Genomic DNA, 20184 nt, shown 5'->3' on the forward strand with positions numbered 1-20184 from the left:
TGTGGCCGATAAAGTTGCCTGACTTGGTGGATATGTACAATCACATCCCAGTAAATTCCACCAACTGTACTCCAGCGTACCTGATGCGAGGAAGATCTAGTCGGTTACCCGTTGATCTGGACATGGGGGTCCTAGTACCCGAAGATACCTCGCCGGATGCAGATTGGGATGCAGAAAGGCGGCGAAGGTACCGCGAAGTACAGGAGTGTGTAGAAAGAAGTCTCGCCCAGGCTAGGCAGAAACAAGAAAGGGACTACAACCAACACGCTCCTGCGATTCCCCTGTCACCTGGTGAGCAAGTACTTAAACGAAAGAGGAGATTACACAAGCTCGATGACCAATGGGAAGCGGAACCGTATACCATCCTGCCATCCGACTTCGACAACACGAAGGTCTGTCTCATCAGCAAGGACAGAGGGGAGACCTCGACAGCGGTATCCAGGGATCACCTTAAGGTCTGCCCCGATAAGTTGAGAGAGAGGGACACGGCCCCAGAAATCTCCCCGCCGGTGGAAAAGGAGAAGATGATCCATACCGTCCTTGGTGACTTTCCCCAGTCCTGGACTCAGATAAATCAAGCCATCGTGGTACCTGTTCTAATGTTTCAACAGCCGGACCCACCAGAAACAATGGTGGTACCAGATCATCCGGTCCCACAACCTCAACAAGCCTTACTTGAAGATGCCATGCCAACCGTTGAACCGGCAAATCCTCCCTCTGCTATCGGTGAATCTGCTGTACCCACTGTTGATAGCAGCAGCTCTGAGAGCCCCAACCTGCCAGTGCTACCCAGACTCACTAGAAGTGTAGCTAGAAGACAGTGCACTACACCAGCGGTAGCAAGCATAGCGGGCCCTGTTAGGCCAATAGCAACCCCTGCGCTGCGAAGGTCCACACGCAGCACTCAAAATCAAACTCCCCTCCGCTACAAAACTTGGAGGTATTAATAAGGGCTGCTATTTAGTTGAGAATGTTTGTGTGTATATCTTTTGTTACAGGTTTTAAAATGGACAATAGAGTAATGGACGGTGAATTGCTCAAAAACTTTCAAAAAGGGGGACCCCTTTGTTTACCCGGGGTCCCCGCTGTTTCAACCACTGAACTGAGAGTCATAAACTGTGCATGACCCAACTTTTGCAACGTTCAAGAGTTCTCACCTCCCATAAAGGGAAGCACTGTTATGTTTAATTGTTATGCTATTTCAAAAATTTTGTGTGTTTCCTGTTAACATGTGTTGTTGTTCTTGTTTTCCCAGTCCGGGAGTACTGGATTTAACCGGGGGGGAGTGCAGCGCCCCAGAGTCCTGGTCGTTGCAGTACTGTGGCTCCGCCACTATGGGGAGCTATGGTACGTCTGATTGCACTAAAGGAGTTTCTCTGACCAGGTAACACCTCACTACACTTCACACTCCGGCCACCAGGGGGGGTGGTCCTATCTAGTAGGCCACTCCTCACACTCTGGTAAAACTGGGGGTTGGACAGGAAGACAGAGAGAAGTAGCTGGGAAGAGCTAGTGAGAGGACCTGTCAGGGATGGGATCCTGGCAGATTCCTCAGAGCAGAACTAACCAGTGCACAACGGGAATACAGTAAAGAGGAATTAGGACCAGAAGGAGTCGTGCTGTTAGACCGAGGCAACATCCTTCTGAGGCGCAAACAGTCGGTGGCCGGAACGCCGAGCAAGTAAGAGACTTTAAGTACTACTGCAAACCACGGCAGGACAGCCAATTAAAGGTTGGCTGTCTCACTTAACACCTAAGCAGACAACGGAGGCAGCTGTGGGAGAGGGGCGACTCTAGGGTCCCGGAAGAACTCCAGGCCTACCCCGTCATACGGGTGCGTCCTACCATATCATCTGGGGGACGGAGAGAACGAACATCAGAGACAGACAGAAGCAGTTGTGAGGACTACCCCGGGAGCTCAGCAGGGAAGGACTACAACACACAGCGCTAGAAGGTAGACACTGATTCCCACCTGTAAAGAGAACTCCTGATGTGCCTTTGGACCGGCCGGTCTCAGACAGCCCTGTTGACAGCGCTCTGGACTGAGGACTCTAAAACCTTCAGTAAAGAGGTAAAGAGACTGCAACCTGGTGTCCTCATTATTTACCACTACAGCACCACCACCACCATCATCCATCATATCTATCACTGTACGCCCCTCAGCAGGGTCACGGACCGGGCCTAGCCACCGTGACAACCCCAGAGCAGAGACTCAGAGGCCCGGTACCGGGTACCCCTCGGCCCTGCGGCAGTGGGGGCGCTACAGAGTCACTTTCTGACGAGGAGGATTCCGAATTATCCCGCAGAACTCCCTCGTATAGATATAGATGGTGAAGGAGATACTTCGGCCCTATTGCTTCTTGATGTTTCCCCTGAACGGGACTGGGAGTTCTCCACCTCGTCTCTGATGAGAGTTCTCAGGGTGGAAGAAAAGTCAGGGGTCTCGTTAGCCACCGTATCATTAATACATGGCTAGCAAAAATTTTTGGGCCATGCGCTATCCAGATCCTGCCCACATAGAGCACATACTTTGTGCTTTGACTACCCGTACTCTTTTTAGGGGGCTCCTACCAGAAAGCCAGATAGAAAAGGAGAGAGGGAGAGAGATTTGCATTATAAAAATGGCATTCTCGTAGCTCACTCACCACTCCGAGAAATTAAAGGGTACCGTAACAGGAGGCAGGATGTCGGTCGAAAGGTCTCTCTTAGGGACCGTGGAATCTTTCATCCCAGAAGAGCTGCGCCATCTTGTCCTGGAATCCTTGGACCTGCATGCCCCGCTGGAACTCCCATCCTGGTGAGGCTGGCGTCGGGGTCGCTGCGGCTGCTCTGGCTCCCAATGCTGCTGCTGTGGCTACAGGCTCTGCTTCTGCTACTGGCACTGTGGAGAGGGCTGCTGTGCCTCCATCGCTGCACTGGTGTCCCTGCCTGGCCGGTGATTCTCCCTTAAGAACTATGCCGATAGGGGATCTGCCGGCCAGCAACTCCTGCAGCTTCCGGTACTGTCCCCTCGGGTGCAAAGGTCCCGGCCGATTCATCAGAGAGCGATTTCCTGTTTTCGGCCGCGCTCTGACACCACGCTGGGACGCAGGGTTGCCGACTACCATGCGGTGATAGCGCCGCAGGCTCCCACACAACTGAAGGCTGAGACCCCACCGGGCCCCCCCCGCGGCACTTCCAGCACCACTGGCGCCGGCTGAAGCAGAGATGGTGCCCTGCTGCTGCCGCCGACCGGCCCAGGCCTGGGAACTCTTCTTTCTTCTTCTGTAATGCCACCATACAGGTAAAGGCTCCGCTCATCAAGGACAGGAAACCACTGATACAGAGAGAGGAGCCGCCCTTTTTATCTTAAAGGTTCCCTATCCTTGAAGGGCGGATCCCCTCTCATTGGTGCTGTCATGAGTGATAGGAAAAAGTTATTTAATGTATTGTCTTGCTCCACAAGTATGTGTTTTAGTCTAATTGTGTTCCTCATCTGACAGTGCCTAAATGCAACACCATGCGCCAAAAATATGCATCAAAAGTTGTGTGTAAATTTCTGGCAGAAAGTAAGCCAACTAGTAGGTGCAGTAAACTTGGGTTACACATTCTAAAGATGCACTATATTTAATAAAACAGCATAACCCACTTTGATAAAAAAAATGTATTTGGAAGGAAACCTTTCATGTACAAAAAATGCTGTTTCCCCACAGATATATAGCGGTAATCTGCATGTAAATAACATTTAAATCCTGTCTGGTAGATTAACTAGAATCTCGACTACAGGGAGAAAATGTAGTTGTATTCCTCTTATAATCATCCGGGCGGTGCAAGGTGCTGTTATAGAGAGAGAGTGCTGTAAATACTCTCTAGGACTTTGATTGATGCACATACGTTGTCAATCAATTTGCCAAAACATGCACAGTGATGTGCACAGTGACTGTAGTTGCTCCGGGCAGGCCTCTGTGACTGAACGCACATTTAATTGCACCTTTCGTTTTCAATATCTGAACACTACACTGTCTTGATAAATATGCCTCATTATCATAATGTGAGCCTTGCATGTAATAAATCCAAGACCAACGACTGCAAATAATATAGGTTTGGATGGCACTATACTTGCTAGAAATATTATCTAAAATGTAAAATGGTCTGATAGCTTGGAAAACCCCCCAGAAATAATAATAAAAAAAAATGTTTTGAGACACCTGCATTGGTCACAAAAGAAGATGCAGCAACAATCATAATGATTTCTTAAAGTTCTAGTCAGTAAACTAATGTCTTCAAAGGGAGATTTGTGGTTAAAATTCTGCGCTGCCGCTAAGATAAATTTCAAGAGAGTATAGTTGATCCACAGTGGTTTTATTCAATGCGTTCCTGATGAAGGGGGCATGAGACCCCTGAAACGCGTTGAATAAAACCACTATGAAACAACTATACTCTCCTGAAATTCATCTCAGCGGCAGCGCAGAATTTTAACTACGAATCTCCCTTTGAAGACATTAATTTCTCTGGTTGGTGAAGACCTGTGGATCTGCAGCAGCCGCTATCTATATGCTCTAATCTCATCCTAACCAGGTGAGCAAATTTGGTGTATATTCTCCTCTGTGTAACGTGGATAAGACCCTATTGCGCTCTTTGTCCCCCATTGTTTTGCAATAGTCAGTAAACTAACACATTCTACAAATGTCAAAAATGTGCCTGGCTCTTAAAACTTAAAACACCCTGGGCCTGAACAAGTTAATGTATATTAGAAATGTGCAGAATGTTTCCAATATAATTACTAACCAATACAATTAACAACTTTTATTTACTAAAACCAGGAAGCTATGCTAAAGGTTTTCCACTTTTAGAAAAAGTGGACCCCAAATGATCTGATACTAGTAGTAAAGCATCATCCTTCCCCTGCTCCATCTCCCGTGTCTGTGGATTGGCTGCAGCGGTGACGTTACGCCATTAGTGCAAATCACCGTTGCAGCCAATCACTGAGCTTGGCAACTTATTTTGTCTATTTTTTTTTTTTCGAGCAGGTATTTATTTTGCTACAATCTTTAACCCTTTAACTTTCAGGCTCAGAAATAAGAAAGCAGCAGTGTATTACCTTCCTACTAATTCCAATTTATAGGATTATGTAAAGCTCATACTTGTTAGCACATCCACATGGGATAATCTGCAGGGATTATTGTGTCTAATTATTTTCAGGCCTGGGATTTGTGTCCTTGTATTTGTATTTAATTACGGTAAATGCTGGAGATTCCTTTACATATATATTCTCTGATTCAGGTCCTATCGAATCGCTGCACTGGGAATAAGCATAACATGTGTCCCCAGGGAGGGAGACCGTTCGTTACTGTGGTGGAAATGTTTTTCAGAAGAAATCATAGCAGAAATCAGTGAGAAGAAGTGACATGAAAAAATTTCTGCAAGATGCTAATACGTATCAGCATGTCCGAGAAACCGCAGATTTTTATTGGTCGTGAACAGTTTATCTTGTTCCTTTGACGCTTACTGTACGACATATTAAATATCGCTCTGTTGCAATGTATCCTGGACAGAATTATAACCGGGTGCAGCTTGGGTCAGTCAATACATCAGACCACATTTTGCCCCTTTTTCTTTTAAAACATATTTATTTGTTTCCAAAATGCAACTTGCTCCAGCTGAGGAATTTTTCACAAAAAATGCCACAGAAGTGTGTGAAAGAAGCCAATTTCACGTTATCTAATAAAAGCTCCTATTTACCTGTGGCTCGGACACTACAGATTTTGTATGTTGGCTTTTTAGATCACCTTTTCCACCTAGACAAACAGTACTTGTAATTTCGATATATTTGTATCTCCTTGAGATGTCCTGTGGAATGCTTTACCCATATCCCACAGACACACTCCTCTAAGAACGTGACTGAGTTATCCCAAATGTTTTTTTAAGTCGTCACACCGTCTTAGAAAGTCAAGTTATATATAGCAATAAAACAAAAGTAAAATAACATTCCATTCACATCATAATGCACCGCCTTCAGCTGGCACATACCATACATAGGAGAACAACTGCTTAGTGTTCACACACAAGTGTATATAAAAGAGGACTGCCTGGCTCCAAACTGCGCAAGGTGGTCTTCCTCTGGGTAAGTTCTCCTACCTTGGGTACCTCTGTTCCCTATTAATCAGAATTTTTATTTTATTGTATTTTTTTTTTATTTCTCGTAAATGGTGGGTACCAAAAACTGCATACCAATAATCCTATGCTTTACCAATTTTTCAGCCAATGAAAATCTGGTGTCTTGGATATAGTTATCACCTATCTGCAGGAATTCACAACAATTGGCAGAATAGGGCCCATCACAATGGAGTGGCACTGCGCATCTGTGATCACTGCTCCATTCATTCCCTATGAGGATACATTGGCCTTGTTCCAGTAGCTCCATAAAGAAAGATCGAGCATCCGACCTACTGCTCCATTTTTTAATGGGGATAAACGTTTACCCTTTGGGGATAAAAATGTCCCTTTCATGCTGCTGGTCTGAACTGTCGCTCTTTAGGCATACATTGCCCCTTGGGAAGGTACCAGGTGAGGTAGAGTAATGGTGCGCCCTTGAAGAAAAAAAGACAAGACAAACCCCTTATTATCCTGGGTCTTTCAATTACATATATTAAGCATTAGGTGATATCCAGCATAAGAAAAACATAGCTGCTCACTTTCAGAAAGCGCGCCACACCTATCCATTGGGTATATCTATGGACAGATTTGCCCTACTGTTGCCACACAGTTCTTTTGTTCAGACAGTTTCCAGAATACCCCTCATGTTTTTCTTACCTCTCTCCTCTCTTTTTTTTTAGGTTGGCTTTGAATTTCATCATCTGGAGATCGCCACTGAGGTTGGAGAATAGTTTGTGCTCATCTCTTTATGCTCCTCATTCATTCGTTTTCTCTTCTTCGCGCATAAAGTCAATGCTACAACACTCTGCAAGCATTGAATATAAAAATAATTAATGACACTGTGCACTAATAACCTCATATTTTAATTGTGTAGCAATACTTTCATTAACCCCTTCATAAAACAGGTAATTCTGGTTTTTCATTTTTTTCTCTTTAACTAGTTTGGTAAACACCATCATTCATTTTAGAGTTTGATAGTTACGATTTGGCAATACCAAGCATGCTTATTTAATTAATTTTTGTAATTAAAAGGGAAAATGGGGGTGATTAGAATTTTATAAACTATTATTTTTTTTACTTTATTTTTTAGTCCTCTTAAACCAGCAATTGTTTAATTTCTTCTTCTGTACACTGCAATAAGTAGTTCTAATGATGTTCTCCTATGAAGTCCAGCTGCAGCCATGGGGGCCTTCAGTTGTCTCCCAACCCCCAATAGCAACCCTTCAGAACCCAGCGGTTGCATTGGAAGGAGTCAGTGGGAGCTGGTGTATGCACATGTTGGCATTTGCACTATTTAAATGCTGCTGTCAGTATCACGTGAATGTACAGGTGCACGTAAACAGAGGCCACAATAGTACAGTATAATAGTAGAATCTCGTACATGAAGACTTCATAAGAACTTTTCTCTGCATTACCTGAAGGCTGATGGCAGTACCATTGGTCTATTGTATTCTCTGTTGCTTTCACAAACACGTAGATGAACATTAGGGATGGAAGAAGTCATATGAAGTTCAGTCAATACCTTACACTAATGCATTACCATTGTGGACACCTTTCTCTTGTAAGTGCAGGTGTTGCCATCCTGTATGGCTATACAACATATTTATCAAGGCTATATATATATATATATATATATATATATATATATATATATATATATATATATATATATATATATATACATAGCCATATATGATGTATATATCTGTGTTGCCCACATGTCTGGGCAACGTATATATATGTTAAATATCACTATGTGTGTATCCTGCATAGCTATATGACATATTTTGCATTGGACAGAGATCTCATCTATTCCCTTTGTTTTCCAGTAAATTGCAACCATGGGTGACGCGGAAATGGCGGTTTTTGGGGTTGCCGCTTCCTTTCTGCGGAAATCTGAGAAAGAAAGATTAGAGGCTCAGAATAAGCCATTTGATGCCAAGAATTCATGCTTTGTGCATGATGACAAAGAACTATACGTGAAGGGGATAGTTACTTCACGTGATGGTGGAAAAGTCACAGTGAACACAGATGATGGAAAAGTAAGTGATAGAAAATCATTACTAGTCAGTTTACCAGCAATATGGTAACACTGGCCTGCTGAATAATGGCTATTCTTCTTGCAGACTGTAACAGTTAAGGAAGACCTAGTTAATCCTCAGAATCCTCCCAAGTTCGATAAAATTGAGGATATGGCTATGCTGACCCACCTGAACGAAGCGTCTGTGCTGTACAACCTCAAAGAGCGTTACGCAGCCTGGATGATCTACGTACGTTATTTTCTCTGATTAGTAAATATAACAGACCTGAGCAGTAAAAAAAAATAACTAGAAAGCACAAAATAACATTATAAACAATGTTTTTTGGTATTAAATAAAAAAAAAAAAATATTGCTTGTATCATGTAATTGCAGACCTACTCCGGCCTTTTCTGTGTCACTGTCAACCCCTACAAGTGGCTGCCAGTGTACAACCCTGAAGTGGTTGGTGGCTACAGAGGAAAGAAGCGTCAAGAAGCCCCCCCACACATCTTCTCCATCTCTGATAACGCCTATCAGTTCATGTTAACAGGTCATTTTTGATTTTTACATTACGTTATTCTATTTTCCAGAGTTTTATGTGAACTGATTACTTACATTTTCCTTTCATTTCGAATTCTAGATCGTGAAAACCAGTCAATCCTGATTACGTAAGTAAAATTCCAGAATACATGTTCTTATACTTGTTCCAATGTTTTACTGACATATCTTTGCTGTTTCCAGTGGAGAATCCGGTGCTGGAAAGACTGTAAACACCAAGCGTGTCATCCAATACTTTGCAACAATTGCAGCTGCTGGTGATCCACTAAAGAAGAAGGAGTCAAGCAACAAGCTGCAGGTAAACTGTGAATAATGGCTAACATCAATACCTAACAATACATATACCTGTATACTGCATTACATCACATCCTGGTGTGGGAATACATCATATATTGTGTATCTTAGGGAACACTGGAAGATCAAATCATCCAGGCCAACCCCCTGCTGGAAGCCTTTGGCAATGCCAAAACTGTGAGAAATGACAACTCCTCTCGTTTTGTAAGTAGCAGAGCTGTTTTAGAATACATATACTTGTGTTATAAGAAAATAAGTCCTTTACTGAAGCTCCATATATACACAACCCTTAGGGTAAATTCATCAGAATCCATTTTGGAACAACAGGAAAACTGGCTTCTGCTGATATTGAGGCTTGTAAGTCTTAGATTAAAGACTTATTTTAGTCATCTAGCATGTGTCTTCTTACCATCACTGACCTGTGATATCACTCATCTACAGACCTGCTGGAAAAGTCCAGAGTAACGTTCCAGCTTTCTGCAGAAAGGAGCTACCACATCTTCTACCAGATCCAGACCAACAAGAGGCCGGAAGTTGTTGGTGAGTTATTTTAGATTCATTTATTCAAATTGGAGGTTGACAGTGAGTTGTGGATTTATATCAAACACCACTTCTTCCTAGAAATGCTTCTCATTACCACAAACCCATACGACTACCCCTCCATCAGCCAAGGGGAAATTTCTGTGAAGAGCATTGATGATGTAGAGGAGTTTATGGCCACAGACGTAAGATATTTTCCTAAGAACCTTATTGTTGTAATCTTTAGTTTTCTTAAAGTTTGAGCACATAGTTACACATATTAAATGCATATATAATGTATATACACACACACCACAGAGCGCCATTGATATCTTGGGCTTCACACCCGATGAAAAGAATGGCATCTACAAGATGACTGGCGCAGTCATGCACCACGGTAACATGAAATTCAAGCAAAAGCAAAGAGAGGAGCAGGCTGAACCCGATGGCACAGAAGGTACAGTAAATAATCATATATGAGGCTTCTGTAGATTGTTAGATTCAGTGAATATAAATGATCATTTCTGCTTCCTTAGTTGCTGATAAAATTGGCTACCTGATGGGTCTGAACTCAGCTGATCTTCAGAAAGCTTTGTGCTACCCAAGGGTCAAAGTTGGAAATGAGTATGTCACCAAGGGACAAACTGTTCAACAGGTAAAAATGAATAATAGATCTGTACTACTTTCTGGGAGAAATGTGAAGACACATCTAAACAGAGAATTTAATGTTTTTTTCCCCCCTTAGGTTTATAATGCCATTGGTGCCCTCACCAAGTCAGTTTATGAGAAACTTTTCTTCTGGATGGTCGCACGTATCAACCAGCAGCTGGACACTAAACTGCCAAGACAGTACTTCATCGGTGTGCTGGATATTGCTGGATTTGAGATCTTTGATGTGAGTAAAAGTGTGATTATATAAAGGAACTGTTGGTCTTTTCTTTTGCTAAATTTCCCCACTCATTGACTTTTCCAGTTCAACAGTCTTGAGCAGCTCTGCATTAACTTCACCAATGAGAAACTGCAGCAGTTCTTCAACCATCACATGTTTGTCTTGGAACAAGAAGAGTACAAGAAGGAAGGAATTGATTGGGAATTCATTGACTTCGGTATGGATCTGGCTGCTTGCATTGAGCTCATTGAGAAGGTTGGTACTAGCTCTACCTATTCTTTGGTTAAAAAAAAAAAAAAAACAACATAAGAAATCCAAGCTTAATGACTATCGCTTTTTCTTAAAGCCCATGGGTATCTTCTCAATCCTGGAGGAAGAGTGCATGTTCCCCAAGGCGACTGACACATCCTTCAAGAACAAGCTCTATGACCAGCATCTTGGAAAGTGCAAGAACTTTGAGAAGCCCAAGCCCACTAAAGGAAAGGCAGAAGCCCACTTCTCCTTGGTGCATTATGCTGGTACTGTGGATTACAACATCAACGGCTGGCTGGATAAGAACAAGGACCCGCTGAACGAGACTGTTGTTGGCCTCTACCAGAAGTCTTCAGTGAAACTCCTGGCTTTCCTATATTCCAGCTACTCCGGAGCGGATTGTAAGTGTTTGCAGAAAGTGTAACAATTATTTTTCTGCTAAATTGCTGTATTTATCTGAACAAATGGGAACATTCGGGAAAAAAAACAACAAGTAGAGTTTGTTAGATGTCTGTTTGTGTCAGTGCCGTATATGGCCCTGTTGGCGTTTTTACGGATTTTAGAAATGCTGTGTTAATGGCTTGCACATTTTTTTTTTTAGCCACTGATGCAGGTGGAAAAGGTGGAAAGAAAAAGAAGGGTTCTTCTTTTCAGACTGTCTCTGCCCTGTTTAGAGTAAGAAAGCGGTTTTCTTTAAGTTTTACAATAAATTTGTTTTCTTCTGAATTTGAAGTATATAAACTACATTTTTATAAATGACACATATATGACACATATTCCATAGGAAAATCTGAACAAGCTTATGACTAACCTGAGAAGTACCCATCCTCACTTTGTGCGTTGTCTGATTCCCAATGAGACCAAGACTCCAGGTAAAAAATCACTTCCAATATCTATCAGAAAAAATAAGATTAATGTTAGTATTTTTCAGTAGATTATACTGTTTTCATCCAGGTACCATGGAGAATCATCTGATTATCCACCAGCTGAGATGTAATGGTGTGCTGGAGGGTATCAGAATCTGCAGAAAAGGATTCCCCAGCAGAATCCTCTATGGTGACTTCAAGCAGCGGTAAAGCAAGGTTTATAGTAGATTAGTATATGTGATATAGCACAAACATATCGTAACATAATTTACCCTTGGTCATTCCAGCTACAAGATACTAAATGCCAGCGCAATTCCAGGTGGGGAGTTTATTGATAGCAAAAAAGCATCAGAGAAGCTCCTGGGTTCCATTGATATTGATCACACACAGTACAGATTTGGACACACTAAGGTAGGTGTTTACATCCATTGTAGAAGTGTCCAATAAAAAAAATAGCATACATGACATCAACTTGAGAATTTTGGCAATTCACAGGTTTTCTTCAAAGCTGGTCTTTTGGGTGTTCTAGAAGAGATGAGAGATGATAAATTGGCACAGCTCATCACCCGCACCCAGGCACGTTGTAGAGGTTTCTTGATGAGAGTTGAGTTCAAGAAGATGGTAGAAAGAAGGTATTAACAACACTGTATACTACGGATGAATATCACTGCATGCTTTGTGATGGAAAACTGAACATTTTGCTTTTTTTATTTCCTTAGGGATGCAATCTTTGTTATCCAGTACAATGTCAGGTCATTCATGAATGTTAAGCATTGGCCATGGATGAAGCTGTACTTCAAGATCAAACCTCTTCTGAAGAGTGCTGAGACAGAAAAGGAGATGGCCAACATGAAGGAAGAGTTTGAGAAGACCAAGACTGCCCTCGCTAAAGCCGAATCAAGAAGGAAAGAGCTGGAGGAAAAAATGGTTGTTCTGCTGCAAGAAAAGAATGACTTATTGCTGCAAGTGCAATCCGTATGAGAGATTTTTTTTGTCCTTTACTTTTACAGAAAATCACTGTTTAAACTTTACTAATAAAAATTTTGTTTTTTTTTAATTTCAATAGGAAGGAGAAAATTTGACTGATGCAGAAGAGAGGTGTGAAGGTCTCATTAAGAACAAAATTCATTTAGAAGCCAAAATAAAAGAAATCACAGAAAGGCTTGAAGATGAGGAGGAAAGCAATGCAGAACTCACTGCCAAGAAAAGGAAACTGGAAGATGAATGCTCAGAACTAAAGAAAGACATTGATGACTTAGAGCTCACCTTGGCCAAAGTGGAGAAGGAAAAGCATGCCACTGAAAACAAGGTTATTAATTATTATAGGGCCATTTATTCCATGGTGCTTTACATGCGAAAAGGAGTATACATAGTAAAAAACAAGTACAGTAATCTTAAACAATACAAGTCATGACTGGAACAGGAGGAGAGAGGACCCTGCCCGTGAGGGCTCACAATCTACAAGGGATGGGTGAGATTATAGTAGACGAGGGTAGAGCTGGTCGTGCAGTGGTTGGTCGATTGGTGGTTACTGCAGGTTGTAGGCTTGTCGGAAGAGGAGAGTATTCAGGTTCCTTTTGAAAGTTTCCACGGTAGGTAATAGTCTGATATGTTGGGGTAGAGCATTCCAGAGTAGGGGGGGATGTGCGGGAGAAAGCTTGTATGCGATTGTGGGAAGAGGAGATAAGAAGGGAGTAGAGAAGGAGATCTTGTGAGGATCAGAGGTTGCGTGCAGGAAAGTACCGGGAGACGAGGTCACAGATGTATGGAGGAGACAGGTTGTGGATGGCTTTGTATCCCATGGTTAGTGTTTTGAACTGGAGTCTCTGAGTAATAGGAAGCCAGTGAAGGGATTGACAGAGGAGAGAGGCCGGGTAATAGCGAGGGACAGGTGAATTAGTTGGGCAGCAGAGTTTAGGATAGATTGCAGGGGTGCGAGAGTGTTAGAGTGGAGGCCACAAAGTAGGAGGTTGCAGTAGTCAAGGAGGGAGTTGATGAGGGCATGCACTAGAGTTTTTGCAGATTCTAAGATGAGAAATGTATGGATCCGGGAAATGTTTTGGAGTTGAAGTTAGCAGGAAGTGGAAAGGGCTTGGATATGTGGTTTGAAGGAGAGATCAGAGTCAAGGATTACCCCGAGGCAGCGAGCTTGTGGGACTGGGGAGAGTGGGCAGCCGTTCTTTAATGGATAGGTCTGTTGGGGGAGTCGAGTGAGATGGGGGAAAGATGATTAATTCTGTTTTGTCCATGTCAAGTTTTAGAAATCTAGCAGAGAAGAAGGATGAAATAGCGGACAGACATTCTGGGATTTTGGTTAGTAGGGAGGTGATATCTGGTCCAGAGAGGTAGATCTGTGTGTCATCAGCATAGAGGTGATACTGAAAGCCGTGAGATTCTATGATTTGTCCCAGGCCGAAGGTGTTTATTAAAAACTTCACCTTTTTTCAAATCTCATCTGTTTAGGTCAAAAACCTTACTGAAGAAATGGCTGCATTGGATGAGATCGTTGCCAAAATTTCCAAAGAGAAGAAAGCTCTCCAGGAGGCTCACCAGCAAACTCTCGATGACCTGCAGGCTGAGGAAGATAAAGTCAGTTCTCTGACTAAGGCTAAAACCAAGCTGGAACAGCAAGTGGATGATGTGAGTCTATGTTGTGGGATCTCAGAAAATAATGTGTAACTTAACATTTACACTGCAGTCATTTTTTACTTTAATATAATTTATTTAAAATAGCTTGAAGGCTCACTGGAGCAAGAGAAGAAACTTCGTCTTGATCTTGAGAGAGCCAAGAGGAAGCTTGAAGGCGATCTGAAATTGGCCCAAGAATCCATAATGGATCTAGAAAATGAGAAACAACAAGCTGAGGAAAAAATAAAGAAGTTAGTGTATTTCTGCATAAGTATAAGGAAGCCGTCCCATCTGTACAATGAGTAAGTGTAATTGTGCTGCTTTTAAATACAGGAAGGACTTTGAATTGAGCCAACTACAAGGAAAAATTGAAGATGAGCAGTCGCTGGGGTCTCAGCTGCAGAAAAAGATCAAGGAGCTGCAGGTATAGTGATATAATGAGTCACTAACATCACAGAGCTCCAGGTAAACAGGTGGAATGTTAAATAATTCATCCTTTCATGCTAGGCTCGTATTGAAGAACTGGAAGAGGAGATTGAAGCAGAACGTGCTGCTCGCGCAAAGGTTGAAAAGCAGAGGTCTGATCTTTCTCGTGAACTTGAGGAGATCAGTGAAAGGCTTGAAGAAGCCGGAGGTGCAACATCAGCTCAGGTTGAGTTGAACAAGAAACGTGAGGCAGAGTTCCAGAAACTGAGACGCGACTTGGAAGAGTCCACACTCCAGCATGAAGCCACCTCAGCTGCCCTCCGCAAGAAACATGCCGACAGTGTTGCTGAACTTGGAGAACAGCTTGATAATCTCCAGCGAGTTAAACAGAAGCTGGAGAAAGAAAAGAGTGAGCTAAAGATGGAAATTGACGACCTTGCTAGCAACTTGGAGAATATTTCAAAATCAAAGGTTTGAGAAGTGCCATGTGAAAAATTAAATATTGGTCTGTAAAAATAGAAGTGAATTAAAAAGTAAACTGGTATATTGCTGTATTATTTAGGCTAACCTTGAAAAGGTGAGCCGTGTTCTGGAGGATCAGCTCAGTGAAATTAAGACTAAAGATGATGAGCACCAGCGTATAATCAATGACCTTTCAGCCCAAAGAGCTCGTCTCCAGACAGAAAATGGTGAGTGTATCTAGAAAACGGAGTTTACCAATTTAATGTTGAGTACTAAAGCTTGCCAACTGTAATCTGTCCTGATCTATTGCATCTGAAAACACATGCACCCTACAAGGAACAGTGAGACATCTATGGAGGACACTTATCTCTCTTTGGAACAAAAGTACCGCCTACTGAAATTCAACTTCTTAATCCAAATGATGTTGGGAGTGGGAGGGAAGAATCAGGAGGTCCTCTATAGTCACTAGAGGGTTGAGTGGTCTAGCTGAAAATATTAAGTTCATTCCACATTAATCTAGTATCTATGGGCAGTTTAAGAAATATAAGTACCATAAGACTGGACGCTGTCTAAGAGTTATTATAAAGGAAATTAAACCTTAAATAATAGTGGACTACAAATTGCAATAAATATTATCTTCACCAGGTGAATTGTCCCGTCAACTGGAGGAACGTGATGCTCTGATTTCTCAGCTGACCAGAGGGAAACAAGCTTTCACTCAGCAGACTGAAGAACTGAGGAGGCAATTAGAGGAAGAAACCAAGGTAAAAGAATTAGGATAAAAATAAACCATTATTGTATTTAACCATGGCCTTAAAATTGTGACTTATGAATTTTATTTTTTCAGGCCAAGAATGCTCTTGCCCATGGTCTGCAATCTTCCCGCCATGACTGTGATTTACTCCGTGAGCAATATGAAGAGGAGCAAGAGGCAAAGGCTGAGCTTCAGAGAGCTTTGTCCAAGGCCAATGGTGAAGTTGCCCAGTGGAGAACCAAATATGAAACAGACGCCATTCAGCGCACAGAGGAACTGGAAGAGGCCAAGTATGATACCAGAATATGTCTAATGTAGACAAAAATGGAGTATAAATAAGGGTTGCTCACCTTCCCACTATTCATCTACAGGAAGAAGCTAGCGCAGCGTCTTCAGGAAGCGGAGGAGCAAGTAGAGGCTGTAAACTCCAAATGTGCCTCTCTGGAGAAGACCAAACAGAGGCTGCAGGCTGAAGTAGAAGACCTGATGGTTGATGTTGAGAGGGCAAATAGTGCAGCTGCTGCTCTAGATAAGAAGCAGAGGAACTTTGATAAGGTGTCACAAACTATTACAAAAAAATATAAATCTATAAGTTTGCAAAATGTTCTGTTTCAATTTTGAAAAATTGTGTTAACCTATGTTGTACCTCTCCAGATTCTGTCAGAATGGAAACAGAAGTTTGAAGAGGGTCAGGCTGAATTGGAGGCAACTCAAAAAGATGCTCGTTCTTTAAGCACCGAGATCTTCAAGATGAAGAATGCATATGAGGAGTCTTTGGATCATCTGGAAACTTTGAAACGGGAAAACAAGAACTTACAACGTGAGATTCAAAAGCAATGACATGTTCCCGATGTTGCCCATTTTAAAGCCAAATTAAAATGTATTATCCGCATTATTTATTGTTCTGCAGAGGAAATCTCAGATCTAACTGAACAGATTGGAGAGACGGGAAAAACTGTGCATGAACTGGAAAAAGCCAAAAAAATAGTGGAACAAGAGAAGAGCGATCTGCAGGCTGCCCTGGAAGAGGCTGAGGTATAGTAATATTTTATTAAGCAATTGGACAACCATTATATACTTTTTCCTTCTCTTATTCCTGATGTCTGTATTTCATAGGGATCTCTGGAACATGAGGAATCAAAGATTCTCCGCATCCAGCTAGAGTTGAACCAGATTAAATCTGAGGTAGACAGGAAAATTTCAGAGAAAGATGAGGAGATTGAACAACTGAAGAGGAACAGTCAAAGAGTCATTGACACAATGCAAACCACATTAGACGCTGAGATCAGGAGCAGGAATGATGCCCTGAGACTGAAGAAGAAAATGGAGGGAGACCTGAATGAGCTGGAGATTCAGCTGAGCCATGCCAATCGTCAAGCTGCTGAAGCCCAGAAACAGCTCAGAAATGTTCAAGCACAACTGAAGGTAACTAGTGGAGTTGGAGGAAAACTTTTTATTTAGGGAAAAACCCTTTATCAAAGGGATAGGTAATAATTTGATGATTGCTGAGGATCCCCCGCAATCCTGAGATCAGGGCTCTGCAGCCTCTTCTTGAATGGAGTGGAGGTGCACGTGCTCATCCTCCACTCTCTTCATTGTCTTTTGGAGGAAAGGAGAATGACTGCTGAGTGCTGTACTCAAGCCTTTTCCAGCAGCCTCATTGACAATGACTGAAGCCAAGGTTGAGAGTGCGCCCCTTAGTCCAAGCAGGATGTGGCTGCAGTGCCCGAATCTCCGTACAGCCGGATATGAATGGGGGATACCTTGTATTTTTTGGAATAACATCTTTAATTTAATTACAAGTCACTAGTGATTGGAGATTTGTTTTGTAAACCCAAATATTCTTCATCTACATATAATCTTTGTTTTTTACTCTAAAGGATGCCCAGCTCCAGCTTGATGATGCTCTCAGGAGCCAGGAAGACCTAAAAGAACAAGTGATAGTTGTAGAACGTAGGAATAACCTGCAACAGGCTGAAATTGAGGAGATGCGTTCTGCTCTGGAACAGACAGAAAGATCTCGTAAGGTGGCCGAGCAGGAACTTCTGGATGCAAGTGAACGCCTTCAACTTCTTCACTCCCAGGTAAGATCTTTTACAAGGATGATATTCTTGGAAGAAATATCAAATGTGAGACCGAGGCCCATAAGATGCATGCTTATTTTGCTTAGAACACAAGCCTCATCAACACCAAGAAGAAGTTAGAGAATGATGCCAGTCAACTCCAGAATGAAGTTGAGGAAGCAGTCCAAGAAGCCAGAAATGCAGAAGAAAAAGCGAAAAAGGCGATCACTGATGTATGTACTATGCTCTTATTTATCATAACATATTGTTAAAGTAATAGGAATGCTATATGTTTATAAATGTATGATATTGTAGGCTGCTATGATGGCAGAAGAACTGAAGAAGGAGCAGGACACGAGCGCCCACTTAGAGAGGATGAAAAAGAACCTTGATCAGACAGTAAAGGATCTTCAGCACCGTCTGGATGAGGCAGAACAGCTGGCACTGAAGGGTGGCAAGAAACAGCTCCAGAAACTGGAAACCAGGGTCAGCCAATATGTCATTAGTCGTTATGCAAACAAATGTCTATTATTTATACAGATATGCTTATTTTTATAGTAATTTCCCTGACACTCATTTTCCTACATACAACTTTGCTTTCTTCATATACGTACACCTGAAAAATATTGATAGTTGTATCCTGGGATAGAACAAACCCGATACACTGAGGAGGATAGGTTCTATGGACTCTATGTAGACTTGTGCTTTCACAGTGTGTAGATCTTATGACAAGGTGATATCATCTGTTCTAGGTGCGTGAGCTAGAAAATGAGCTTGATGCGGAACAGAAACGCTCTACTGAATCAATCAAGGGCATTCGTAAATACGAGAGACGTGTAAAGGAGATAACCTACCAGGTACAGGCATTGAGCTCAGAGGCATAACCAAGAGGTGACCGCATCTCTTTCAGTAAAATAAAATGCATCTAATTTTGTCATCAGAGTGAAGAGGACAGGAAGAATGTCTTGAGACTTCAGGATCTGGTGGACAAGCTGCAGCTGAAGGTCAAGGCATACAAGCGGCAGGCTGAGGAATCTGTAAGTCGATCAGATGAAGGCTATTATTTGCACATTGTCTACATTCCAATATATATATCCTTGGACACGCACCTCACATTTCCCCTTAAACTTTTCCATAGTTTTTATGAGCTAAGGATCTTAATATAGAGTAGCTTTCTTAGGATGAATACAGTCTAGTCACATAGTAAAATGTAGATTATAACATTTTAGAGACTCCATATGAACCTTGAAGATCTAGCACTAAATCACAAACATCCATTATAGAGTGGATGTGCTAGTACCTAGGACCTCAGCCTGTGGTGCATTGATCCCTGGGAGTATACTGTGTTTCTACGGGGTACTCACATTGTCATCATGCTGTACTTTTATTAGGTACTGTACACTGTAGGATCAGTTCATTGACAGTATTTGCTGCCATTTACAGTAGAGCGTACTAGGTTTAAAGACAATGAGAATCACTGTATTTAATACAAAAAACTAAGTGTTATACTATTCTAATATCAATCAATTTTCTTTTCTTTTGGCCTAAAGGAGGAACAGGCCAATGCCCACCTGTCCCGCTTCAGAAAAGTCCAGCATGAGTTGGAGGAAGCTGAGGAAAGAGCGGATATTGCTGAGTCTCAAGTGAACAAACTCCGAGCAAAGAGCCGCGACATTAGTGGCAAGGTAAAGGACAATTTTGTTTATATTTCTGTAGTATACGATTGATTTAGATAACATACAATGTTGTATGTTTGTATAGCTACAAAAAAACCCACTATCTTATTGTTTCCCCTACAGAAGGGAGAAAGCGAGTGATCCCATTTTGAGTCCGAAGTCACAGGAGGAAAAAAAAAGCAGAATGCAGTTTTTCTTCCTAATTGCGCATGTAAAATGTCAATTCTGTAATGTATAAATAAAATGCAAGTATTGAAATGCTGTCTCTATGATTTATCAGTGAATTACATTACCCATCACCCTTTATGAGCCCTGAGAAACCTAAGGTAATCATTAAAATGTTATTCCCAAAATAACTTTATCATCTAGCCATAGGATCCTGAATGACTTGCTGATCCCAAGAACTGGCCCTTCCTATCCCGTCATGATTGGAGCAGACGTGCCCGTGCTCAGCCTCCGCTCCATTCATTAGATTTGGGACTGCTGACAATTTTGAAGCAGAGGCCGAGCATATGCACTTTTAGCCCAATCTAAACTGGGCTCTGAATAGCCCACTTCCAGCATCAATAGGAGTCCGGGAGTCGGACCCCCAGTGATCAGCAAGTTATTACCTATTGTATGGTTAGGGGATATTTTTTTGTT

At 42.2% G+C, this 20184-nt stretch overlaps 1 protein-coding gene across 1 annotated transcript; it reads left to right on the plus strand.

Annotated features, from left to right (window-relative positions):
* Positions 1–6084: 6084 nt before the first annotated feature.
* Positions 6085–19805, plus strand: LOC143805168 (myosin-1B-like). The gene is made up of 41 exons (XM_077284127.1): positions 6085–6103; positions 6816–6854; positions 7965–8177; positions 8262–8405; positions 8549–8705; positions 8796–8823; positions 8897–9011; positions 9119–9211; positions 9301–9364; positions 9449–9547; positions 9629–9732; positions 9845–9983; positions 10063–10181; positions 10272–10421; positions 10500–10670; positions 10762–11068; positions 11269–11342; positions 11452–11539; positions 11622–11739; positions 11821–11944; positions 12029–12165; positions 12253–12508; positions 12600–12842; positions 13997–14173; positions 14267–14412; positions 14495–14585; positions 14669–15058; positions 15150–15276; positions 15695–15813; positions 15897–16093; positions 16175–16358; positions 16458–16623; positions 16714–16838; positions 16920–17228; positions 17684–17887; positions 17974–18099; positions 18182–18352; positions 18619–18723; positions 18808–18903; positions 19417–19551; positions 19666–19805. The coding sequence occupies exons 3-41, from the start codon at positions 7977–7979 to the stop codon at positions 19681–19683; spliced, it is 5817 nt and encodes a 1938-aa protein (XP_077140242.1). The 5' UTR covers positions 6085–6103; positions 6816–6854; positions 7965–7976; the 3' UTR covers positions 19684–19805.
* Positions 19806–20184: the final 379 nt, after the last annotated feature.

Source organism: Ranitomeya variabilis, chromosome 2 (assembly GCF_051348905.1).
Source record: "Ranitomeya variabilis isolate aRanVar5 chromosome 2, aRanVar5.hap1, whole genome shotgun sequence".
Classification (NCBI taxonomy): domain Eukaryota; kingdom Metazoa; phylum Chordata; class Amphibia; order Anura; family Dendrobatidae; genus Ranitomeya; species Ranitomeya variabilis.